Source organism: Notamacropus eugenii, chromosome 1, assembly GCF_028372415.1.
Source record: "Notamacropus eugenii isolate mMacEug1 chromosome 1, mMacEug1.pri_v2, whole genome shotgun sequence".
Taxonomy (NCBI): domain Eukaryota; kingdom Metazoa; phylum Chordata; class Mammalia; order Diprotodontia; family Macropodidae; genus Notamacropus; species Notamacropus eugenii.
In genome coordinates, this window is record NC_092872.1 from 13,759,725 (window position 1) to 13,786,662 (window position 26,938).

At 42.0% G+C, this 26,938-nt stretch overlaps 1 protein-coding gene across 1 annotated transcript in view; it reads left to right on the forward strand.

Moving 5' to 3' along the window:
* Positions 1 to 2,936: 2,936 nt before the first annotated feature.
* The window catches only part of LOC140533871 (protegrin-2-like), a 39,334-nt gene continuing 15,332 nt past the window's right edge, over positions 2,937 to 26,938 (forward strand). The window contains exon 1 of the mRNA XM_072654210.1: positions 2,937 to 3,162. Within this exon, the coding sequence (XP_072510311.1) occupies positions 2,977 to 3,162 (186 nt within the window). The 5' untranslated portion in view covers positions 2,937 to 2,976. The remainder of the gene's footprint in view (positions 3,163 to 26,938) is intronic.

Here is a 26,938-nt window from a genome sequence, read left to right on the forward strand (position 1 = left end):
ACTTCCTTTTTTTCTATGAAGCAAAACCAAAGGAGAGATGTAAAATATATGTAGTCATTTAAAAAGTAAAAAATCAGTTCTATTATGAGTAAAATCACCTCCTCACACTGCCTGCCTAACAAAGCTATTAAAAGGTGTAAAGAGCTACTTGGAGTAAGGGGAGGAGAGCGTGACTTTCCTCTCAAGAAAGAGGGATTCTTGTTGAGGCATAGGTTGAACGCGATGACCTCTGAAAAGTCATTTTCATCTCTCACATTCTGTGATTTTGATCAAAAGAAAGCAGTTTTCCACTTTTTACTCCCTTTGTTTTGAAATAACACCCTCAAATTTATCTCTAACCACTGGTTCTCACAAGCAATTTAGCTTAAATCACTGTACACAGTACTGGTTTGCAAGAAGAGGGATGGAGAGATAGGCAGACGGGAATAAAAATGGATTTTAACAGTTTGATAGAAATATAATTAAAAATAACAATAGTAATATCACGCCATACATACACAATACATATACATGTGTGTATGTGTGTATATATATATATATATGCATATTTGTATATATGGATGTGTGGTGCTTTATAATCTTTTAAGACTTTAACATCAAAAAAGTCAAGCTTACTAAGCATTCTCTCTGCATCTACACTGACATGTAGATATGTAGACATAAGTAACATGAAAATTCAAGTTGTAAAAGAAAGAAATGGGCAATTACTCATAAAAATTATTTATGAAAGGAGCTTTATGGCTCCTTCAAATAATACATGTACAATTGTGCTGTTTACAAACATTTAATGAACATACTTTTCAGAAACACATTACATAAAACAAAACAATGTGTATCATGTATGGTGGTTTATGCATGCATGCACCTGAGTTTTGAGTAAGGGGTGGGCAGAGACAGTCTAAACCTATGATTTTATCCATGAAGAAAATTCCTGGTCTACCAAATTTCCTTAACTGATGTCGATATACAACTCCTGTGTAACTTACGGTCTTAGAGAGTTACTTGTGACACTGAAAAATTAAATCACTTCCCCAGAGTCAAAAAGCTACCAAGTGTCAGAGACATAACTAGAAGTCAAGGCTATCTCAATTCAGGGACACTTCTATATTCAATATGGTAGGCTGCTCCTTTGCAATGAGTCCATGACTTGGGTCTGACACATACTGATTACAGGCAAGTTTATGTATTGTCTTCCCCCATGAGAATGTAAACTTGAGGGATGGAGCTGCCAGCTTCTTCTTCATCTTCTTGAAAAAATCCCCCTGGCTTCTATCTGTAATGCCAGCTCTTACCACAGTACCCCACACATAGTAAATGCTTAACAAATGTTATTGACTTCACCTCTTGGTGCCCTTGGCAACTCTTCTTTTTAAATATGCTTGTTCTATTTCTAGGACTTGTTACACAAGATGGAATTCTGCAGATACACTGACAGTATTCTGCGCAGAGACTGTCAGGCAATCGCCTGCTGGGAAGTCCATGCGTCCCTTGGACCAGAGCGCTCCTGCTCCTGCCACCGCTGCCCCCCTGCACCAGAGGCTGCCCCAAATCGCGATCAAAGCCGCTCTCCGCGCACTCGCTGCCCTGTTCACGGAAGTGTCAGCCCAAGGACTTTGGCTGCCTTCCGATGAAGGACCCCCAGGAGCCACTCCGCAGACACCCCCGCGGCTGCCTCCTCTCCCACCCCCACCTCCCTCCCCGTTTTCTAATTGGTAGATCTGGAGTCATCATTCTGGCTAGAGATGTGCTTTCTCCCAATGATCCATAAAAGCAGTGAACAAATTATCTTTCCAATGTTGATAAGAATTATTAGAACTTAACTTCCTTAACTGTCCTTTCAGTAATCCATTCCTTCTTCCAATTAAGCCAGATGTTTGTGCATAATATGGAATATGATGTATTCACTCTCTGTTGCTTAATATACAATATCTCTTCATTTCATTACCTTTCAGATGTGACCCATTGTCACTTTGAATCTGCATTCCATCATAAAGACTTGTAATATCTAGAATTTTACAGATGTTTTTCTGGGTCACATTCTCATAAGGACAAGCCATTGTTACATCTCATTTGGTCTCAAAACAAGAACATATAAATTTGCATCCTTTATGTTGGGCTAGGAGTCCAATATAATCTACTTGCCAGATTTGGACTGGGACTTTTCTCCTTGCTCTCATTCCATTTACTATCCAAGGAATAGTTCCTTCCTTCTCCAGTTGACATGTGACATTCCTCAGCCACCTGTTTCAGCATTGAATGAGAGACAGTAATCCCTCAGTCTCATGCCCACTGGTAGGTGGCCACCCCTAAATGGCCACCTGTTGCTGGACTCATTTTGCTAGCACCAGATCATCAGTTCGTTTCAGAGTAGGGACAAGATGTTGAGGACCAATCTTTGCTAGTAAATGAACATATGCATTGTACTCATGTTCTGGTGTAATGAGGGCCACGGGAGGATCTACAGGAAAAACTGACCAATTAGTAACCTGGGGCCTGAGCATTTGGGAAGGATCAGAGTAGAATACAGAGGTCAGTTTAAACAACTCTAACTCTGTTGCAACGTTCCTTGAGTAACTGGAAAGGCAACCCAATATGCCAGCTGACTGAACTATCCACCCATCTGCCAGGCCTGCAGGTCTTTGTAAAACAGAGAGAGATGGGGAACATATTTATTTTTTCACCTCCCTTTATCTCTCTAATATACTGCCTTCCTCTTCTACTTTTTCTCCATACTTCCCCTCTTTGTCCAATCCTTCCTTTTGATTAAGTCAAGGGCTGCATGATGAAATGGAAGGAGGAGACTCCCAGCCCTGGGGACAAGAGGTGACCAATCACAAAAGTATGGAGGAATTCACACACCTCAGGCAACTGTTAGAAGCCAATGCCTGCAGGTATCCATCATCCTTCTGTAAGGCTGGGAGGAGCCAATGAATAAAGGATAACACCTTTCTGCCCAGAGCATTGAGCAACAAGAGGATGAGGGGCTCAACCATGCAGGTACTCCTATTGGTGTTGGGGCTGCTCAGCCTGATGACTCCACTTGCCTGTGCCCAGGACCAGCCATACCAGGATGTGCTGAATAGATTCATTCAGGAATACAACAGAAAGTCAGAATCAGAAAGTCTCTTTCGTCTCTCAACTCTGAATCTGCCACCAGAGGAGGTGAGTAGCATTGGAATGGTGGGGGAGGGCTCCCTCTGCCAAGATTCTGTAACTCAACCTCTTCACTCCAGAAAAACTTGATTTCCATTTGGGGAGCCATTGAGATACAGTGGAAAAAGTCAGGCAGCTAGGTGGCAGAGTGGATAGAGCACTGGCCCCCAAATTCAGAGAGACCTGAGTTCAAATGCACTCTCACACACTCACTAACTGTGTGCCTGGGCAAGTCATTTTACCTCTGCTTGCCTCAATTTCCTCCACTGTGAAGTGGAGATAGTAAAAGCCTCTACCTCCTAGACTGTTTGTCAAGGTCTAATGAGATAATAATAGTAAAGCACTTAGTGTATTGCCTGGCATGTAGTAGCCAGGCACATAAATATATATGTGTATGTGTATGTATGTATGTGTGTACGTACATGTATAAATATGCACACATGTATTTGTACAGGTGCTTGCTGTTATTATTGGCATTATTGGCCTCAGAAGATCAGAAAAGGCTTTTCTGGATCCAGTGCTTTCCCGTTCTTCATGATTTCCTATTTGTCCTGCACACAGCTTGCTTTGTGTATATTCCCTTGCATGCTGTCTCCCTCTCATTACATTGTAAGCCCCTTGAGGGCAGGGTCTGTCTTTTGCCTCTTTTTGGAACTCTAGGTCTTAGCAGGTTACCTGGCACACAGTAGGTGCTTAATAAATGTTTAGTGATTGATTGAATGCCTTGTTATGTCCTAGGAACAATGCTAAGTGCTCAGAATACACACAAATTCCAGGTCTTCAGACTCCACATACAGGACTCTTATCCCTACTGGAACAGTCATGTGGCCCAGTGCAGGTTTAAACTTGTATTGGTTTTTTTCCTTTTTGAAGGTTTTAGTCTCCCTCCCAGCCTGAGGTGCTCGCTGAGGACCTGGAATGTGGAAGCTGAGCACAGAGGATACCCCCAGGTCCCTCAGTAGACTCTGTTCCGGATGCCCCTGTTCTGATCCTGCTGCCAGTGTGACCTTGAGCAAGTCACCTAATTTTCCTAGGTCCTAGTTTTCTCATCTAGACATCCATGGCGTCAGAGTAGGTGGGCAGGGAGGGTGCTGAGCTCTGCTTTTTGCTGCCCTGAAGAAAGTGATTTGTCCCACATGAGAAGCAGAAAAATTCTCCTAGGGGGCTGGCTGGGGCAAAGCTTGAGCTTGTTGTCAGTCCTGGTATGTGAGGGACACACATTACAGACTGGCAGTCCTGAACTCTCTCTGCCACCTTTCACAGCTGGTGAAACAATGCATTGGAACCAATGACCTGGATTCTCCCAATCCCTCTGTTGATATTTCCTGTGATAGGGTAAGTGAGGAATCCTCCTTGGGGGCCTGGGAGACGAGCCTCAGCCTCCATTTCCCACTAGCTGTCCATGATGCCTTCTCCCTTGGAAGCTGCTGGGATTGATGTGTAGCTAGAGGGGATTGGGATCAACTTTGACCCTTCTTCCCTCTTTCCAACCTTAGTGTCTGCCTAGCTCTCTTTTCTTCCTTCAGGTTGCAGGAGGGGATGTAGATACAGAGGCAGGAACATTTCTCTTCTCCAGCCCACTTCCATCTCACCCAGCCACAGATATGCAGATAGCGAGTTCTGTAACTTCAGAGTCCAAGGGAAAGAGGGGGAAGTAAAGAAGGCCAGTTGTACAGAAAGTACTACTAGATATGCATTTCCAGAGAATCAGTCTGGGGAATTTGAATTGGAGGGAGACCTAGAAATTATCTAGTCAAATACAATTTATAAAGAAACTGAGGTTCAGAAATATGTATTGACCTTCCCTGAAGTCATAGTGCTAGCTAACATCTGAAATGAAATCGTTCTTCTGACTCCAACTACCTTGGCAACCCAAGAGCTCAGCTCTGGCCCCAGTGATGAAATGGGTTAACAGATCTAGGTTGGGGTGGGCTAAGGGGTGCAGGCAGTGACCCTGCCAGCCACTCTGAAGTCGGGGCTGTGAGATCAGGAGTGGTCATGTCAGGGGCAGAGTCAATGTGACCTGGTCCCAGGGTGTTCCTGGAGGGTAGAATCAGTGAAGGGGTGGGGTAAGGATTTCTTGTTCTCCTTTGCATCTTCTGCGCAGGAAGAGGAGGAGGGTGTCATGGGAAGACTTTTAACATTTTTTCAAAATGAACATGAGGAAGGCCCTGAGGATTTAGCTTTCTCTGCTGGGGGAACACTGCAGTTAGAGTAGAAGGCTGCCGATTTGGGTTTGACCCCCAAGTCTGTACCCTGCCAGCTATGTTAGGATCTGTCTCCTGTTTCCTCCTTTCCCATGGGGAGGTTGCACCAGATGACTGTGGAGGGTCCTTCAAACTCTGAGTCTCATGAAGCTCTAAGTTATACTCTCTGCCCCTGGGGTGGGAGGTGGGTGGGCCGGTTTTTCTTCCCTCTTCAGGTGGACCCCCAGAGGCCCTGGACAAAGGGGCTCTTGTTTGTCTTCCCTCTGCAGCCTGCGAAGGTCAAGAGAGGACTTTGGGACAGTATAAAGAAGAGAATGGAGGTACTCCGGGAATACATTCAGCAGTTTAAAATTAAAATTTAGTGTATGAGACTGAGCCTCAGTTTACATCTTAAGGCCTTATACTGTGCCCTCATTGCTCAGATTAATAAACCCCAATTTTACTCTCTCTGCATGTTTTCTCAGACTTCCTCCTCTATTCAGTTCATTTCTCACTGAACATTTAATTACTTATCATGTACCCTTGGACTGCACATTAAAAGGTGAAAAAAAAGCTAACCATCATGTCTGCCCTGAAGGAGCTTATAGTCTAGGAGGGGTGGGAGCAGGAACAGGACTGCAAGCATACAATGTGATGTGTGGCAGTGGGCTGGGACCAGGACTCACCTAGACAATGTGGTCTAGACAATCTGAGAGAGATCACTTTATGGTTAGGCCTTGTGGGGAGGAGGGGGTGATTGGGAGGGGGAGTGGGTGGGGGGGGTGGGAACAATAGACCTGTGAAGGCTTCAGGAAAGTAGGGAGGTCTGAGCTGGGCCTTGGAGGAAGAGAAGGCTTTGAGTGGGCAGAGATGTAGAAGGGGTCCATTCCTGGCAAAGGTTGAGCAAACAAATCTAGTTTGCCAGCAAAATTATTACAGCTCAAGGAATGTAGTTTCTAAGGTGGTGTAGGTAGGTTGGGGCCAAGAGGGCTTTATTAGCAGATGTTCTCCACACATTTGTAATTTATCCTCTAGAAAACAGGGAGTCCCTGAAGGTTTTTATTTCTTTCCTTGGCTATCTGTTTTAAGCAGGGAAGTGACAAGATCATATGTTTTCAATAGGAGAATAATTTGATTAGGAAACTGGGTGCACAATGGAGTTGAAAAGGTTAGGATTAGGCACAAAGGGATCAGTCAGCAGGTTATTGCAACAGGTGTAAAGTGATGAGGGCTTGCTCTGGGCTGGTGGTGATTAGAGGAATGGAAATGAGGGTTTGGATGGGAAAGGTGAAGTGGACAGGACAGGAGAGAGAATTGACCAGATTTGGTAACTGACTGGATGAGGCTCATGGTGGAGAGAAAACAGTGAAAGTTGACTCCATTGTCTTGGGAATGAGCTGCCTACTTAGACCCAGTTCACTTTAGAGAACCCAATCCAGTGGTTCTTGTGAGCAAACCAACCATAGTGTATACAGGAAGGGGGAAAAGGAAGACTTGTCCCTTTGAACAAGGAAGAATTTTACTAGCAAGAAGTTTAATCAGATGGAGATCTTTTCTCCCAGTTTTCCAAACCAATATCCCACTAGGCTCCAAAGCCTCTCAGACTGTCAGGGCTCCATTCACAGGCTAGGATGGAAAACCCCTCACTTTCCCTATTATTTACCTATCACCACTTCTCTGAATTAGATACTCCTCCTATTCTACATTTAAAAATAGGCACACAGTCAACAGAACTCCCAAATTTCCCCACACACTCCCTCACTGTCACCTCTAGTGAGAGTCACCTCAAATACCAGTGAATGTGATAGTGAAGACTTCTCAGGGACCTAAGTCTAAAGTAGATTGACCCTAGGACTGAGTTTCAATTCCTTGGGAATCAAGTGACATAGGGGAACTCGAAATTGTGAAACTACCTGAAACCATCCCTCTCCCCTTGTTCACTATTTCCTTAATCCTTGTATCTGGGGCAAATTTCTGAAAATAAGTTACTTGATCAAACTCTTGACCAAAAGGGTAAAGGGGGGGTGGGTTTCTGGTTTGGGGCTATATAACCATCCTTCTGCTTCTGTATTGTATCTCCCTTCTCTAGACTGCCTAGTGAAGGTTGACACCTGCTTCTCTTGGGAACCTAATAAAGGACTTCCTGTTTGTACCTTGAGACGCCTCTGAGTAGACAGTTTGAGAAGGGGTCTCACCATCCCACACACCAGGAAGCCTCAAAATCTACTGCTTTTTCTTCAGCAACATCAAGGGAATGAATGCCTATGAATGCATGGCCAGTTGTAGCCTGACAAAAGAACCTAGACAGAGCCATAACTAGGATAGAGTGGTGGGGCTTTGTTCAGGGAATGGACTTCTGCAGGCATGATTAATCTCTGAGGCAGTCCTCAAGCTCATCCCCCTGTCCCTCATCGGGGCCCAGGCTGCCACCAACCTTCCCCAGGGTCTCACTGTTCTAGATCCCTTCTCCCTAGACTTCTACTCCCCAAACACCCCTGTCTACAAGCCATCCCCTTCCCCACCCCACTGCCACATCCTCCTAGGGAGTGGAGGTCTGGGCACCATCATCTATTCTTTCAGACCATGGGGTACAACTGCACCAGGCATAGACTATCTTTTAATCTCAGTTCTATCCATCCCCAAGTAAATTTGTCTTAGGCTTAAGATTCGTACTTTTGATTCAGATCCTGTCCCAGCGTCTGAGGCATACTGACTTTGCTTTTAAACTAGACAGTCCCCACATTGCATCACACACATTCAAAGTAACTGGGAGAGAGTCTTTCTTTCTGGAATTTTTCACACTCTGACTTATCTATGTGATTATCTTATTACAAGGAAGTATCTCTGTGTTTCTCCTACTCTTGCTTCAAATTCCTTGAATTTGTTTTCTTTTCCAGCACCTCGAACAGTACTTTGCACATTATAGAAGCTTCCCAGGTATTTTTAATTGAATAACTACTTTTCAAACACATTATGGGAGATAAGCCTGAATTAAATGAAAGACTGAACTCTGTGGCCTCTGAAATCCCTTCCAGTGCTGACATTTCATAGATTGTCGTGCCCTCTAGCCTACAAGCAGACTTCTTGGGGCATTGAAGCCAACACTGTTCTCTCTTCCTTCCTCATTGCCATTGCCCTACTTCTCTTTATAGTCACTAGTGAAAGCTTTTTGTAGCATTTTAAAGTTATTAATCCTTTTCCATGTGTTATCTCATTTAAGGTAGGTAGCACAGAAACTATTATTGATTATACACATGAGGCACCTGAGACTCAGAATCAGCAGATGACTTGCCCAAAGTCAGCATCCAGGAAACACCAGAGCCAAGACCTCAGCTCTCATCTTCTGACTCCAAGGCCAGCACTTATTGCATTATACTCACCTTCCTTTGGTGCTGTCCACAGGCCTGTGACCAGAGATGAATATTTCCAACAGAACTCTTAGGTGTGATGCCTCAGACTTCTTTGGGGAGCATCTAAGCCTGACCTTGACCCCTGAAGAGGGCAGAACTAGGCTCTCAGTCAACCCAGATCATACTACTTTTTTCCTGCCAAAATGCAGGTTTCTTCTACCTGCGGTAACTACTTCTCTGTCTGAAAGAAAATGGTCTGTTAGCCTGAAACAGTGTTAGAGCAAAGCCTGAGGGGGAGCCTCAAAGATGTCAAAGGGAAGAAAGGAGAGAAAGGGCAGAGAAGCTGAGAGATGACATCCTGGCCCCCAACATGACAGAGAGAGTCTGACATCCTTCCAGCCTTCTTTTCCCTTCCTGCTCTTCTCATTTTCTATCCTCTAGACAAATTGGACTATTTTTTGCTCTCTCACACCACCCTTTGCTGTTCCCCCACATGTATTTGCCTAGGCTGTGCCCTCTGCCTAGAAGAGAACTTCTCCCCATCACCCATTGAAATCTATTGACATCTTTGCCCTTCTATAAGATCCAATGATCAAGTTTTCATGAAATCTTCTCTGATCCCTCCACTTAGAACTGATCTCTCCCTCTTCAAATCTTAGCACACTCTCCTTGTATATTCTATTTGTGTAAAAAATGCAATTTATGTAACCCTCTGATCAAAGATGATCTGTGTAAGACTTTCCTCACTGGTGGAAATTGATTACTTAATAATCTGAGTGTGTGAGATGAGTGGAGTTGGTAACACCTTGAAGGAAGAGAGATCTTGGTTTTCTGACTTCCAGCACCTAGAGAGAAAAAAACAACAACATGGTTCCCTACTCTCTCCAAGGAAAGGTGCCTGTAGGATCATGGAAAGACCAATTTTCACTCCTGAGGTTATTCTTATGCAAATGGACAGAACTTCATATATTTTAGTCCATAAAGGCAACTCTACTTGGTTTGTAAAAATGCCAATGTATTCATGCTTTGAAGAAATCTAACTATATCAGTGTCTGTGGAGTTCTCTGGGAGTGCAAAGATCTGTGGTATGAAGACTTGCTCAGGGCTACTCATCCATTTCTTTTCCATCTGACACCAAACTCTCTCTGCAGCAGGGCAGAGATAACCCCTTACCAAAACAATCTGGGTACACTGAGTAAATCAGATTTAGGGTGACCTTTAGGCCTCATATTCATTGGGAAGTCAGGGAGATTTCTACCTCAGGTATGTGAAGATGTTCCCCCTTAGAATGCATTAAGGAAACCAACTTTTTCCAAAGGCCATGAAGGGGGCTGATGTAGCTGCTGTGAAACTCACAGAACTTGGTCGGAGATCAGATACCAAGTTGTTCCATTACTCCTCCAGCCATTACCACTCACCTTGACTTTCGTCTTGCCATTGGACTAATGTAAGGACTAATCTAAGAAGAATGAAGATATCAGGAAATCCCATTCAAAATAACTACCAAATGCATAAGAGTTGCAGGTGGTCAACCTATCACTAAACTCAGTACTTGGACAGATATACCTATAAAGCACTCTTTGAATAAATAAAATCCAACTTCAGTAGCTGGAGGAAGATTCAGTGCTCATGCCTGGGTCATGTCAAAATTACAAAAATGGCAAGACTATCAAAGGTCATTTATAGTTTTTATGCTATATTAATCAGATGATGAGAGGGATGGTATAGAGAACTCACCATCACTCTGACCAGCCCATTCCATTTGGGGAGAGCCCTATTCCTTAGCAAGTCTTTCCTTATTACCAAGCCTAAATTTGCCTCTTTGCACTTTCCCCCATGCCTGGATGGCTCTGCCTCCTTCCTTTTGATTCCTGATCTATCTGGATCCCTTCAAGCCCCTACTGAAATGACATCTTTCCAGGAAGGCTTCCCTACAGTATCTTCAGGCACCAGAAAGTGCCTTCCTTCTGTTACTTAGTTCCTCTTCATCATGTATGTAGCTCATCTTGTCTGTATTTGTTTACTCCGTGTGTCCTTCATTAGATTGTGAGCTCCTTGAGTCAGGTCCTGTTTTTTGCCTCCTTTTGTATCCCCAGTGCTTAGCACAGTGCCTGGCACATAGCAGGCACTTAGAAAATGTAAACTGACCTCCAAGACAGTTGAGAAAGACTCATGGGAGACAATGTTCCCCACATCCAGAGAAAGAGCTGATGGACCCTTAATGCAGATTAAAGCTTCCTGGTTTTTTCTTTATTTATTTTCATGATTTCTCTTCTTTTCCAAAGTAGAATTATTTTGACAAACTATTTCTTCTTTCAGAACATGTCCAATATGCAAAAAATGTCATAGGTTTGCATACATTTAAAGTATATCAAATTATTTGTGGAGGGGAGAGGCAAGGGAAGGAGGGAAGACATTTGGAACTGAAAATTTTATCAAAAAGGAAAATTAAAAGTTTTCTTTGCATGTAATTAGAAAAATATTATTAAGAAAGAAAAGATATTTCTTGGTTCATGTCTGTAATATTTAATTTTAAAGATTTCTAATAGGCACTGTGTGACTTGTCCAGGGTCACACAGCCAGTCTGTATGAGTGGCAGGACTCATACCCAGGTCTTCCTGCTCCTGGGCCAACTTGACAGCATTTCCTCTTTTTCTCATAATCCCCACTTTAAGTTACTCTCCTCTTCATTCTGGGGCAGCTAGGTGGTGCAGTGGATAGAGAGCCAAGTTTGGAGTCTGGCGAATCTTATTATAAGTTAGACCTCAGACACTTACTACCTGTGAGACCCTGGTGAAGCCATTTAACCTTGTTTGTCTCAGTTTCCTCCTCTGTAAAATGAACTGGAGAAGGTAATAGCAAACTACTTCAGTATCTTTGCCAAAAGCACCCCAAATGTGATCATGCAGAATCGGACATTTAAGAAATGACTAAATGACATCAGGATTGCATTCCAGCCAAACTGAACTCCTCACCCAGTTCCCCAAACTGAAGTCTATCTTCCATGTTACTCAAATGACAAAGGCCACCCCACATGCCTGGAGTGCACTCACTTTTCAGGTCTTCCTCTCAGAATCCTGATCTTCCCTTAAAGCTCAACTCAGCTCCAACTTCTCCTGTGAGCCCTTCCCTGATCCCCTGTTAGTGGCCCCACTGTCTCCACAGATCTATTCACTTTTCATGTTGGGAATGTCTGACTGGATACTTTCTTCTTGGGACAGTGTATGGTAACTGGATAGTCCTGGCCCTACTGTGAGGGCAAGATCGGTTATATTGCATTCCCTCCGCTTGTCTAGTACCCTGAAGTGTTTCTCGTTTGAGCCATCATCTCTTGTTTGCTCACTTACCCAGTTATTATGGGTCCAGGCACGAGCACCTCATTTTTTTTTTAAACACTTCATAGCTCCATTAGCTATGACACAAGGATATTTACCTCAAAGATATAGCAAAAAGAAACATACAAACATTCCACTCAGTACTTGGGAAGCCTCACCCTCAGGCACACGCCACCTGTCTCTGGACAAGGAAGTGAAGTTCACAGTAGAACTCAGCTCCTATGTAACATTAATCCACCAAGTTCAAATCTGAAGCCTAGCTAGCATAGTGTTCCCTGATGATTGCACCTCAGGATTTCTCTGCTGAGTTGACTGTGACCCCCAGCCTGGATTCCCTGATGTCCAGTATTCAAACTGGGGAATTCATTCCTTGCTCCTAGAATGGCAAAAGTCAAAGCCTCTGGATCATTTCCAGGTGCTGCATGACCTGACCAGGCAGGGACAAGGAGGTAGGCCACAGTCTCAGGGTAGAACATAAAAAAAGTGCCAATTGGGCTCAGTCTGGCAATTTAAAACCCCAGAAAACTTCCCACTAAATGGTCAATGGACAATGTCTTCTCCCTCCTCTTGATAGTTCAGTGTAGAATGTCCTTGCATGAGCCAATTCTCCTGTCTTTAAGAAGAGTCTTCTATATAGGATATGATGCCATCTTAGATGGTCTCCGCTTGTGCCATATTCCCATTAAACAGTTTCTCCACAGACAATGCCAGTTCAAGAGCTTTTTCTGTTAAGTTTCTAAGCCAAGATGCCCCAGAATGGTTTGACTCAGTGTGGGACAAAAGACAAGGAGCAGTGTGTGGAATTTAGGGCAGAAGGAAATGGTTGATGAGACCATCCCACAGCAGTGCCTGTCCTCTTGCAGCTCTCTTACCTTGGACTGTGAGACACAGACAGTACTATATGGGTGTTAACTTTCAGGTGGTCCCTGGAGGATTCTAGGAATAGATGACAATATAGTGCAGAAGAGGATTCAGAGAATGATGGCCAGGCTGGATGGAGTCCTGGGTGTTCTCTAGAGGTGCTCCCTGGAGGGCTTTAAGCAAAGGCTGCATCATCTTTGCAGGGAGTGAGATGAAAGGAAGTCCTCTTCAGGTATTGGTTAGATGAATTGAGTTCCCCTTCAACTCTGAGATTATATGATTACATGAATTCAATTTAAACTACATTTATGGAGAATGTATACTGAGCAAACCACTAGTAAACCACAGTGTTAGTTATTATGGCTTGAAAGCAAAAATGAAACAGTTGACAAACTATTCAGCACCTCCTTGGAGGAGGTTGGGTTTTGCTGGGAGAAGAGAACATGGCCCTAAATACAGATATGTAATGGACATGATCGTATAGCCAACCACTATTTATGATCTTTCAGTCAGTAATCAGCTCTACACACACAAGAGCACCTGCTACCACAGGTTTTTTGACCTGCTTCTCTGAAAGGAAACAGAAATTTTTAAAAATTTATTCATTTATTTTTAGTTTTCAACATTCATTTCCACAAGATTTGGAGTTCCAAATTTTCTCCCCATCTCTCCCCTCCTCCACCCCAAAACATCATGCATTCTGATTACCCCTTCCCCCAATCTGCCCTCCCTTCTGTCACACCCCTCCCTTCCCTTATTCCCAACTTCTCTCTTCTTTCTATACCCCATTACCTCCATTTCTTATTTCTCAGTTGCATGCAAAATCAATCCTCAGAATTCATTTCTTAAACTTTGAGTTCCAACTTCTCTATCTTCTTCCCTCCCATCCATCCCCACTGAGGAGAGAAGCAATTCAGTATAGACTGTGTATGTGTAGCTTTGCTAAAGACTTCCATAACAGTCATGTTGTGAAGGACTAACTATATTCACCTCCATCCTATCCTGCCCCTTTTTTATTCTATTCTCTCCTTAGACCTTGTCCCTCCCCTAAAGTGTCTACTTCTAGTTACTCTCTCCTCTCATTTTCCTTCCCTTCTATCATACCCTCACCCCACTTATTCTCTTCTCCCCTACTTTCCTATAGAGGATTTAGACAGATTTTCATACTAAACAGTGAGCATGTTACTCCCACCTTAAGCCACATGTGATGACTGTAAGCTTCACTTTTTCCCTCTCAACTTCTCCCTTTTCCCTTCCATTGGAAAAGCTTTTTCTTGCATCTTTTATGAGAGAAAATTTGCCCCATTTCATTTCTCCCTTGGACAGGCAACTTTTGAGGGGTTAACAATCACTTGAATCAAAGACAGGTATCATTCATTTAGTTTAGAGGAAAAACTAAGCTCCCTGATCTTTGGAGAAAATACACAGAAGTAGAGATCAACAGACCTATCTGACCAGAATCTCTGTTTGACCATAATCAATACACATACCAGAGATCAACAGATGGGTCCAACTGTCTGAACACAGTTATCAGAAAGGGAAGCAACAACATTTGGGTTTTCCAAGCTGGGGGAGGACTTCGCAGAGTCCTCCTTTGGCCAAACAAACACTTCCAGTCAGTAAGCCCCAAACTAAAACCTCAGCTTTCAAGTATTTATACACTTTGGGGGCAGCTAGGTGGTACAGTGCATAGAGCACCAGTGCAAGAGTCAGGAGAATCTGACTTCAAATCTCACCTCAGACACTTGACACTCACCACCTGTGTAACCTTGGGCAAGTCACTTAACACCAATTGCCTCACCCTGGGTCATCTCCAGTCATCCTGATGAATATCTGGTCACTGGATTCAGATGGCTGTGGAGGAGAAGTGAGGCTGGTGACCTGCACAGCCCTCCCTCACTCAAAACAAAGTCAAGTGCAAGTCATATCATGATTTCTCTGATGGCTTGGTCTGCTTCAGAAAGGCAGGAGGAACACACACTTTTCAGAGCCAGAGGGCCTGACCCTCTGACCCACTGCCTCAAGAGAAAAAAAAAAAGGTACTTGGGAACCTCCTACAAAACAACTCCCCTCATCAAGCTTCCCTCAATGGACAGGCTCATCAATGGGTGGGGAAGATCTCCTTTAGTCACTTTCAAATAGAGGCATTATACTTCTGGATTATACTAAAAGAGAAACAGCAAAAGATCCTTCCTTGCTTGGCCTCACAGGACTCTAGCTTAGGGGATAAACAGCAGCCCCCCACCTGCCTTGTCAATTGCTTTAAATTGACAGGACCCCAATCACATACATTCCGTCACTCCTCTTCTGCCCTCTTGGAATAGAGTTTTTATGAGTTTTCAAATGAAATGTTGATATATTTTATTTTTTACATCACCTATATTTCATAATGCATTCCATTTCCCTCCTTCCGAAGAGTCAACATTTAGAAAACAAAAGTAACATAAGGGGAAAAACTTCGACAAAACTAACCCACTTATTGAAAAAAACCTGATGGTATATGGAACATGTCATAGCCAGTGTCCTTCATCTCTGCAAAGTGAGAGGGGAGGAGGGGAAATGGTGCCTATAATTTTTTCAGTTGTTTTCAGCTGCATTCCATCCCTGAGTAGAAGCCTTTATTCCTATGGTTTCAGCTGTTGTCCTGAAATCCAGGTTCCATGCTCAAACAGCATCTTCTGAATAAGCTGAATTGTAGGGAATTCAACTGAGTCATGTGAGGTTGGTAACACAGGTCTGATTCTCTCCATTGTATAGAGGAGGAAACAGACTGATGAAACTTCAATGACTTTTCCCACTTGGCAAGTTTGAGGTGTCAGGATGGATTAAGGAAAGTGTGGAGCCAAGCTGCTCTTTAGTTCAGAGTGTAGATAGAACAAAGACACACATATATACACACACATTATCTCAATCTCCTCAGATAGCTATTGCCAAGACTTGAGCTTAGACCTTCTGTCTCTCTAAGTCACTAGTCAAAGGGATAGTTAATTTGCATTTATTAAGTGTTTAGTATGTTATTTTAGTTGCTTATTATTAAGTAAGTTGAATTGCTAGTTTGGGATAATTTTACTTTTGGGGGCTCAGGCTTTTTTAAAAAATATATACATGTATTTCATTTGTTTTTCAGTTCTTAATATTCACTTGCACAAGTATTTGAAATCAAAATGATCTCTCCATCTCACCTCACCCTCCAGTACAGGACAGAATGCACCCCATCCATCCCTTCCTCTAGTCTCTCCTCCCTTCTATTACCCACCCTTCTTCCATCCCCCTTCCCCTCTATTTTCCAGTAGGACAACATAGATTTCTATAGTTCATTGCCTGCATAGCTTAATTTCCAGTTGCATGCTAAAACAATTTTTAACATTCATTCTTAATGCTTTGAGGTCCATATTCTCTCCCTACCTCACCACCCACCTTCATTGAAAACACAAGCAATTCAGTATAGATCATCTATATGTAACAATGCAAAGCAATTCCATAACAGTTATGTTGTAAAAGACTAACCACATTTCCCTCTGTCCTATCCTGCCCTTCATTCATTCCATTCTCTCCCTTGACCTGTCCTCCCACAATAGTGCTTGCTTCTGATTATCTCTTTCTCCAATTTGCTGTCCCTCTCCTATCCCCCTTCCCCTTGTTTTCCTGCAGGGTAAAATAGATTTCCATATCCAATTGAGTGTGTGTTATTCCCTCCTTCAGTCAAATCCCATGAGAGTAAGGCTCACTTATTTCCTTTCATTTCTCGCCTTCCCCTCCATAGTAGAAACTCTTCCCTCTTGTATGTGAGATGATTTGCTACTTCTATCTCCCCCATTGTCTTATTGCTAGTATATTCCATTCAATAGTAAACTTTATTTTTTTAAGTATTCTCCCTTCATATTCAGCTCATCTTGCACCATCTGTCTCTGTGTGTGTGTATATACATATATGTAATTTACACTATATATACACCTACACATATATGCATATATGAATGCATACACATATATATACATATACACATACATATACAAATCCACACCTATATAATATACATATACATACATATCCATATACACCTACACACACACACACACATACACACACACACATCTATATATATGCTCTCTAAGTACCGTAATAGTGTAAAAGGTCTCATGAGCTTCATATAACATCTCCCTCATCCATGGAGGAATTTAAGCAGTTCAACTTCAATAAGTTCCTTATGGCTTATTCTTTCTTTTTACCTTTTCATGTTTCTCATGATTCTTGTATTTAAAGATCAGATTTTCTATTGACCTCTGGTGTTTTCTACAAGAATGTTTGGAAGTCCTCTACTTCACTGAAATTGAATTTTTTCCTCTGAAGTATTGTACTCAGTTTTGCTGGGTAGGTGATTCTTGGTTTTAGTCTCATCCCCTTTGACCTCTGGAATATCATATTCCATGCCCTTCCATCCCTTAATGTAGATGTTACTAAATCCTGTGTTATCCTGATCATATTTCCACACTACTTAAATTGTTTCTTTCTAGGTGCTTCTAATATTTTCTCCTTGACCTGGGAACTCTGGAATTTGGGTATAATATTTCTAGGAGTTTTCCTTTTGGCATCTCTTTCAGGAGGTGATCAGTGAATTCTTTCTCTTTCCATTTTACCCTCTTGTTCTAGAATATCAGGGTGGTTTTCCCTGATCATCTCTCAAAAGATGATGTCTAGGCTCTTATTTTGACATTGATTTTCAGATTGACCAATATTTTTTAAATTTTCTCTCCTGGATCTCTTTTCCAGGTCGGTTTTTTTTTTCAATAAAATATTTCCTATTGCTTTCCATTTTTTCATTCTTTTGGTTTTGTTTTATAATTTCTTGGCTTTTCAAAAAGTCATTAGCTTTCATCCATTTTGTATTTCTAGGGATCTGCAAGTTCTCAGTTTCTCCAAGGCAATACAATGAAGGGAGAGGAGTTTATGCCTCTCCTAGGCTGAGCTCTGTTCTGAGAGCAACCACAAGCACTCTTTTCTGCCCGGGATCTGTGAGTAGGATTACCTCTGCAGAGCCTCCACCAGCTACACCATGCCAGTGTTCCTCCTCATCTGAGGACTGCCACTCAGGACTTGGTTCTTTCACATTTGTTCTTGCTTCCCTTTTACCTTTTCCTACATAATTTTGTTTTTTAGGATCACTCTATTATACATTACTCAGTCACAAGTGTTCTTTCAAACTAATATAGGATTATGACAGCTTTAAAAATTCTGATAAGAGGGGGACGGAGCCACGATGACAAAGTAGAAAGACACACATACACTAGTTTGGAACCCACAGCCCATAAAATATCTGTAAAAAAGAACTACCAACAAATTCTGGAGAAGCAGAAGCCACAGAACAACGGAGCGGATGAGATTTCTGTTCCAGAGAGCCTGAAAACCTCTCGCAAAAGGTTCTTTGCCCTGCAGACCCGGACACAAGCCCAGCCCTGTGTTGGCTGCCTGATGCCGAGAGGAGCAGATCCGAGCAGGCTTCAGGGATGGAATCTCCAGTGGCCGGGCGGGTCCCTCCACTCACAGGTGACAAGGGTTGGTGAGAGGGTCTCTTTGGTGGGTTGAGAGGAGGGTGGGGTGCCCCCATAACTCAGGCCCCCTCGGGAGGCAGCAGCGGAGGCGGCAGCAGAGCTGGGCTCCCCAAGCAGGCAGGAGCCTGGATCCATTGTTGAAGGTCTCTGCATAAAACCTCTGAGGGAACTAAGCCTGTGAGGTGGCCCTGCCCCCACCTGAGCACTTGAACTTAATCTCACACTGAATAGCAGCCCTGCCCCTGCCAAAAGCCCTGAGGCTGGGAAGCAGCATTTGAATCTCAGACCCCAAGCACTAGGTGGGAGGATCTGGAGGCAAAGTAGGTGTGAAGAGAATACTCAGAAGTCAAGTCACTGGCTGGGAAAATGCCCAGAAAAGGGAAAAAAATAAGACTATAGAAGGTTACTTTCTTGGTGAAGAGGTATTTCCTCCCTTCCTTTCTGATGAGGAAAAACAATGCTTACCATCAGGCAAAGACATAGAAGTCAAGGCTTCTGTATCCCAGCCCACTCAATGGGCTCAGGCCATGGAAGAACTCAAAAAGGATTTTGAAAATCATATTAGAGAGGTGGAGGAAAAACTGGGAAGAACAATGAGAGACATGCAAGCAATGCATGAAAAACAAGTAAACACCCTGCTAAAGGAGACCCAAAAAAATGCTGAAGAAAATAACACCCTGAAAAATAGGCTAACTCAATTGGCAAAAGAGGTTCAAAAAGCCAATGAGGAGAAGAATACTTTCAAAAGCAGAATTAGTCAAATGGAAAATGAGGTTCAAAAGCTCACTGAAGAAAATAGTTCTTTCAAAATTAGAATGGAACAGATGGAGGCTAATGACTTTATGAGAAACCAAGAGATCACAAAACAAAACCAAAAGAATGACAAAATGGAAGATAATGTGAAATATCTCACTGGAAAAACAACTGACCTGGAAAATAGATCCAGGAGAGACAATTTAAAAATTATGGGACTACCTGAAAGCCATGATCAAAAAAAAAGCCTAGACGTCATCTTTCATGAAATTATCAAGGAAAACTGCCCTCAGATTCTAGAACCAGAGGGCAAAATAAGTCTTCAAGGAATACACAGAACACCGCCTGAAGGAGATCCAAAAAGAGAAACCTCTAGGAACATTGTAGCCAAATTCCAGAGTTCCCAGGTCAAGGAGAAAATATTGCAAGCAGCTAGAAAGAAACAATTCAAGTATTGTGGAAATACAATCAGGATAACACAAGACCTAGCAGCTTCTACATTAAGAGATCGAAGGGCATGGAATAGGGTATTCCAGAAGTCAAAGGAACGAGGACTAAAACCAAGAATCACCTACCCAGCAAAACTGAGTATAATACTTCAGGAAAAATTGGTCTTTCAATGAAATAGAGGACTTTCAAGCATTCTTGATGAAAAGACCAGAGCTGAAAAGAAAATTTGACTTTCAAACACAAGAATGAAGAGAAGCATGAAAAGGTAAACAGCAAAGAGAAGTCATAAGGGGCTTATAAAAGTTGAACTGTTTACATTCCTACATGGAAAGACAATATTTGTAACTCTTGAAACTATTCAGTATCTAGGTACTAGGTGGGATTACACACACACACACACACACACACACACACACACACACATAGAGACAGAGTGCACAGAGTGAATTGAAGAGGATGGGATCATATCTTAAAAAAATGAAATCAAGCAATGAGAGAGAAATATATTGGGAGGAGAAAGGGAGAAATGGAATGGGGCAAATTATCTCTCATAAAAGAGGCAAGCAAAAGACTTATTAGTGGAGGGATAAAGAGGGGAGGGGAGAGAAAAACATGAAGTTTACTCTCATCACATTCCACTAAAAGAAGGAATAAAATGCACACTCATTTTGGTTTGAAAAATTAACTTACAATACAGGAAAGTGGAGGATAAAGGGATAAGCAGGGTGGGGGGGATGATGGAAGGAAGGGCATGGGGAGGAGGGAGCAATTTGAGGTCGACACTCATCGGGAGGGACAGGATCAAAAGAGAGAATAGAAGTAATGGGGGGCAGGATGGAATGAAGGGAAATATAGTTAGTCTTATACAACATGACTATTGTGGAAGTCATTTGCAAAACTACACAGATTTGGCTTATATTGAATTGCTTGCCTTCCAAAGGGAAGGGTTGGGGAGGGAGGGAGGAAAAGAAGTTGGAACTCAAAGTTTTAGGAACAACTGTCGAGTAGTGTTCTTGCCACTAGGAAATAAGAAATACAGGTAAAGGGGTATAGAAATTTATTTGGCCCTACAGGACAAAAGAGAAGATGGAGACAAGGACAGAGAGGGATGATAGAAGAGAGAGCAGATTGGTAATAGGGGCAATTAGAATGCTTGGTGTTTTGGGGTATGGGGTGGGGACAAAAGGGGAGAAAATTTGGAACCCAAAATTTTGTGAAAATGAATGTTAAAAGTTAAATAAAGAAAGAAAGAAAGAAAAAAAATTCTGATAATATTTTTGTGTTTATAATAAGGAAACATGTTGACCTTCACGAGTAATTAAGAATTGGACTTTTGTTCTGGATCTTTTAAATCAAATTTTCCAATGAATTCTTATCTTTTTGTTACAAATAATTGGAAGTCTTTCAAATTGTTGAACGACCATTTTTTTCCTTTGAACTTCACTGACTAAGTTGATCTCGAATATGACTTTTGCTCTATCAGATAGAATGTTCTAAGATGTACTTTGAGAGTCTTTCCTAGTAGATGTTGCTAAGTCTTGTGAAATGTTAACCATGTTTTCACAGTTTTTCAATGGTCCTTTTCTTTTATTTCCCAATTTATTTATTTATTTTTAGTTTCCAACATTCCTTCCCACAAAACTTTGAGTTTCAAATTTTCTCCCCATCTCTCCCCTCCCCACACCCCAGAACACCTTGCATTCTGATTTCCTCTTCCCCCAATCTACCCTCCCTTTTATCACACCTCTCATTTCCCTTATCTCCATCTTCTCTCTGTTCTTTAGGGCAAGATAGATTTCTGTACTCCATTACCTGTACTTCTTACTGCCCAGTTACATGCAAAAACAATTCTCATTATTTATTCCTAAAACTTTGAGTAATAACTTCTTTCCCTTCCTTCCTCCCTAACCATCTCCATTCAGAAGGGAAGCAATTCAACATAGGCTATATATGCGTAGTGTTGCTAAAGACTTCCATAATAGTCATGCTGTGAAAGATTAGCTACATTTCCTTCCATTTTGCCCTGCCCTCCCATTTATTCTATTCTCTCTTTTGATGTTATTCCCTCCTCAAAAGTGCTTACTTCTAATATCCCCTCTCCTCTCATTTTCTTCCCTTCTATCATTCCCTCACACCCTACTTATCTCCTTCTCTCCTTCTTTCCTGTAGAGTAAGAGAGATTTTCATACCAAATTGAGTGTGCATGTTATTCCCTCCTTAAACCAAATGTGATGATAGCAAGTTTCACTTTTTCCCTCTCACCTCCCCCCTTTCCCCTCCATTGAAAAAGCTTTTTCTTGCCTTTTGTATGAAAACTGATTTGCTGCATTGCATTTCTCTCTTTCTCCTCCCAATATATTCCTCTGTCACCAATTAATTTTATTTTTTACATATCATTCCTTCCTATTCTACTCACCCTGTACCTGCTGTGTGTGTGTGTGTGTGTGTGTGTGTGTGTGTGTGTGTGTGTAATCCGTCCAACTTCCCAAATACTGAGAAAAGTCTGAAGAGTTACAAATATTATCTTTCCATGTAGGAATGTAAACAGTTCAGCTTTTGTAAGTCCCTTATGATTTCTCATTCTTGTTTACCTTTTCATGCCTCTCTTTATTCTTGTGTTTGAAAGTCAAATTTTCTATTCAAGTCTGGTCTTTTCATCAAGAATGATTGAAAGTCCACTATTTCACTGAATAACAATTTTTCTCCCTGAAGTATTATATTCAGGTTTGCTGGGTAGGTGATTTTTGGTTTTAATTCTAGTTCTTCTGATCTCTGTAATATCATATTGCAAGGCTTTTGATCCCTTTATGGAGAAGCATCCAGATCCTGTGTTATCCTGATTGAACTTCCACACTACTAGAATTGTTTCTTTCTGGCTGCTTGCAATATTTTCTCCTCGACCTGGAACTTCTGGAATTTGGCTTCAATATTCCTAGGAATTTTTTGAATCTCTTTCAGAAGGTGATCTGTGAATTCTTTCAGTATTTATTTTACCCTCTGATTCCAGAATATCTGAGCAGTTTCCTTGATAATTTCATGAAAGGTGATGTCTAGGCTCTTTTTTGTATCATGGCATTCAGGTAATCCAACAATTTTTAAATTTTCTCTCCTGCATCTCTTTTCCAGGTCATTTTTTTCGAATGAAATATTTCCTATTGTTTTCCATTTTTTAATTCTTTTGGTTTTGTTTTGTAATTTCTTGGCTTCTCACAAAGTCATAAGTCCATCTGCTCCATTCTAATTTTAAAGAACTCTTTTCTTCAGTGAGCTTTTTAACCTCCTTTTCCATTTAGCTAATTCTGCTTTTTAAAGCATTCTTCTCCTCATTGACTTTTTTGTCCTTTTTTGTCATTTGTGTTAGTCTATTTATAAAGGTGTTAATTTCTTCAGCATTTTTGGGTCTCCTTTAGCAAGCTGTTGACTTGTTTTTCTTGCATGGCTCTCCTTTCTCTTCCCAGTTTTTGCTCCACCACTCTCACTTGATTTTTGAAATCCTTTTTGAGCTCTTCTAAGACCTGAGAGCACTGCAAATTCATTTTGGAGGTTTTGGATGCAGAAGCCTTGAATTGTAGGTGTTCCTCTTATGGTATGCATTGTTCCTCCTCATCTGAAAGGATGGAAGAAAATGCCTTCTCACCAACAAAGTAAACCTCTATTGTCTTATTCCTTTTCCAATTTTTGGTCATTTTCCCAGCTACTTACTTGACTTCTGAGTTTTGTCAAGAGGAGGGTATACTCTGTTGACCTGTAACTTCTCAGTTCCTCCAGGGGGCACAATCAAGGGAGAGAAATTTGCTCCCCTCCTGGCCTGTGCTCTGGTCTGTGAGGAGGGTCTCCCCTCCACAGCTTCTACCAGCTCCACCATGCCAGCCCTCCTCAACACTCAGCTTCCACTCAGGCCTGAGATCCAGAGCAGCTGCTCAATCTCCCCAGGATCTTTAGACAGAGTGTCCAACAAGAGCAGCAGCTGCTTGGAGCTGGGGCTAGACTGTTGTTTTCCCTTCTCACACAAGTGAAAGAGCTTTTTCTCTGACCTTTGAAGCTGTCTTTTGCATTTGTGAGTTGAGGAATCTGGGACACGAAGCTGCTGTTGGTGATGCCTTGAAACCTGCTCCAGTCCTGTCCTTGCTGGGCCACAGCCAAAGCTGCACTGTGCTGTGCTCCTCACCCGGGTGTGATACAACTTGTCTGTCAGCCTTCCAGGCTAGAAATCTCTTTAACTTTGGAAAAGCAAGGATAGAGACAGTGGGGGCATTAACAGGATCAGGGAAAGGCTCACAGTAGAAGTTGAAGTGAATTGAGCTTTGGGGAAGATAAGGATTCTGAGAGGAAGAACTGAAGAGGGACTGCACTCCAGGCATAGGGGATAGCCTGGGTAATTGAATGACATGCAAGATAGAATTCAATTTGGGGACCTGGGTGAGGATTTCAGTTTTGCTAGAATGCAGACTTGATACTGTTTATTCATTTCCTAAATGCCTGTCTCTGCATGACCTTATTTGGGGTACTTTTGGCAAAGATACTGGAGTGGTTTGCTAGTACCTTCCCCAGCTCATTTTACAGAGGAGGAAACTGAGACAAACAAGGATAAGTGACTTGCCCAGGGTCACTCAACTAGTAAGTGTCTGTGCTCTGACTTGAAATCAGGTCCTCCTGACTCCAAGCTTAGCTCTCTATGGGCTGCACCACCTATCTGCCCCAGAATGCAAAGTATATTAACTTAATTGAAGGAGTATCAGAAAAACATGAAATGCTATCAAGTTGGCCCAGGATGCAAGGAGACCTGGGTTCAAGTCTTGTCTCTCACACAGACTGGCTGTATCACTGTAGACAAGTCACTCAGTGGTTTTTTGGAATTATTTTTTTTAATTAATTAATTTTTAGTTTTCAACATTCATTTCCACATTTGAGCTCCAAATTTTCTCCTCATTTCTCCCCTCCCTCCACCCCAAGACACCATGAACTCTGATTACCCCTTCCCACAATCTACCCTCTCTTCTACCACACCCCTCCTTTCCTTTCTCCCTATCTCCTCTATTTTCTTGCAGGGCAAGATAGATTTCGATATCCCCATTGCCTGCATTTATTATTTCTCACTTACATGTAAAAGCAATTTTTAACATTCATTTTTAAACCATTGAGTTCCAACCTCTCTCCCTTTCTCCCTCCCCACCCATCCTCACTGAAAAGACAAGCAATTCAGTATAGGCTATACAAGTGTAATTATGCAAAAGACTTCCATAAGAGTCATGCTATGAAAGACTAGCTATATTTCCCTCCCTCCTATCCTGCCCACTATTTATTCTATTCTCTCTTTTGACTTTGTCCCTCCCCAAAAGTGTTTACTTCTAATTACCACCTCCTCCCATTTGCCCTTCCTTCCATGATCACCCACACCCTGCTTATCCCCTTCTCCCCTGCTTTCCTGCAGTGGAAGATAGATTTTCATACCACATTGAGTGAGCATGTTATTCCCTCCTCAAGCCAAATGTGATGAGAGTATACCTCACTTTTTCCCTTTCACCTAAGCGCCTTTCCCCTCCATTAAAAACCTTTTTCTTGCCTCTCTTATGAGAGATAATTTGTCCCATTCCATTTCTTCCCTTCTTCTCCCATTATATTCCTCTCTCACCCCCAAATTTTATTTTTTTTAGATATTATTCCTTCAAATTCAACTCACGCTGTGCCCTCTGTCTATATGTATCTAATTCTTCCAACTACCCAAATATTGACATAAGTCTGAAGAGTTACAAATATTATCTTTCCATGTAGAAATGTAAACAGTTCAACTTTAGTAAGTCCCTTATGATATCTCTTTCCCGTTTACATTTGCATACTTCTCTTGATTCTTGTGTTTGAAAATCAAATTTTCTGTTCAGTTCTGGTCTTCTCATCAAGAATGTTTGAAAGCCCTATATTTCATTGAATGACCATTTTTTCCCCTGAAGTATTATACTCAGTTTTGTTGGGTAGGTGATTGTTGGTCTTAATCCTAGCTCCTTTGACTTCTGGAATATTATATTCGAAGCCCTTTGATTCCTTAAGGTAGATGCAGCTAGATCTTGTGTTCTCCTGATTGTATTTCCACAATACTCCAATTTGTTTGTTTCTGGCAGCTTGCAATATTTTCTCTTGCCCTGGGAATTCTGGAATTAGGCTGCAATATTCCTAGGAGTTTTTCTTTTTGGACATCCTTCAGGAGGTAGGATTGATGGATTCTCTCAATATTTGTTTTGCCCTCTGCTTCCAGAATATCTGGGCAGTTCTCCTTGATAATTTCATAGAAGATGATGTCTGAGCTGATTTTTGATCATGGCTTTCAGGTAGTCCCATAATTTTTAACTTGTTTCTTGTGGATCTGTTTTCCAGGTCAATGGTTTTTCTAGTGAGATATTTCACAATGCTATTTTTTCATTCCTTTGCTTTTGTTTTATAATTTCTTGACTTTTCATGCAGTCATTAACTCCTATCTGCTCCATTCTCATCTTTAAGGAATTACTTTCCTGAGTGAGCTTTTGGATCTCCTTTTAAATCTAACCAGTTCTGCTTTTTATGGCATTTTCTCCTCATTGGCTTTTTGGATGTCTTTTGCCATTTCAGGTAGTCTATTTTTTAAAGTGCTATTTTTTTCAGCATTTTTGCATCTCCTTTAGCAAACAGTTGACTTGTTTTTCATAATTTTCTTCCCTCATTCTCATTTCTCTTCCCAATATTTGCTTTGTTTCTCTTACTGGATGTTCACAATATTTTTTGAGCTCTTCCATGACCTGAGATCTCCAATCTGGCTGGAGGAACTTTGACTTTGTTTTCTTCTGTTTATATGCTTTTGTCTTCCTTGTCACCAAAGCAAGATTCTATAGTCTGATTCTTTTACTGGTTTTTGCTCATTTCCCCAGTCATTTACTTGACCTTTGAGCTCTTTGTCAAGGCACTTCTTTGCTTCCAGTGGGGGTGGGGGAGTGTACTGTCAGTCATGGATCCCCCCACAATCTGTGGGCCTAGAACTCTAGAAACAGTGGCTGCAACTGTCACTGCTGCTGCTGTGGGTGCTGTGGGTTCCTTTGCATCTCCTCCCTCCAAGGTAACTGGGGCTGAGGCCAGAGCATTCCACTCTCCTGCTCTGGTCCCAGAGGTATTTCCCACTTACCTCCTAATTTATCCTCAGTGTTTTGTGGTCATGAAGTGTGGAAATCACCCCAGGTCCCTGAGATTCATTCCCCCTGAGGCCTAAAATGGTCTCATCCATGCCCAGGCACAGCCCGTGGTGCACTGTGTTCTCCTCACTTTCCAGCTTGAGAGAC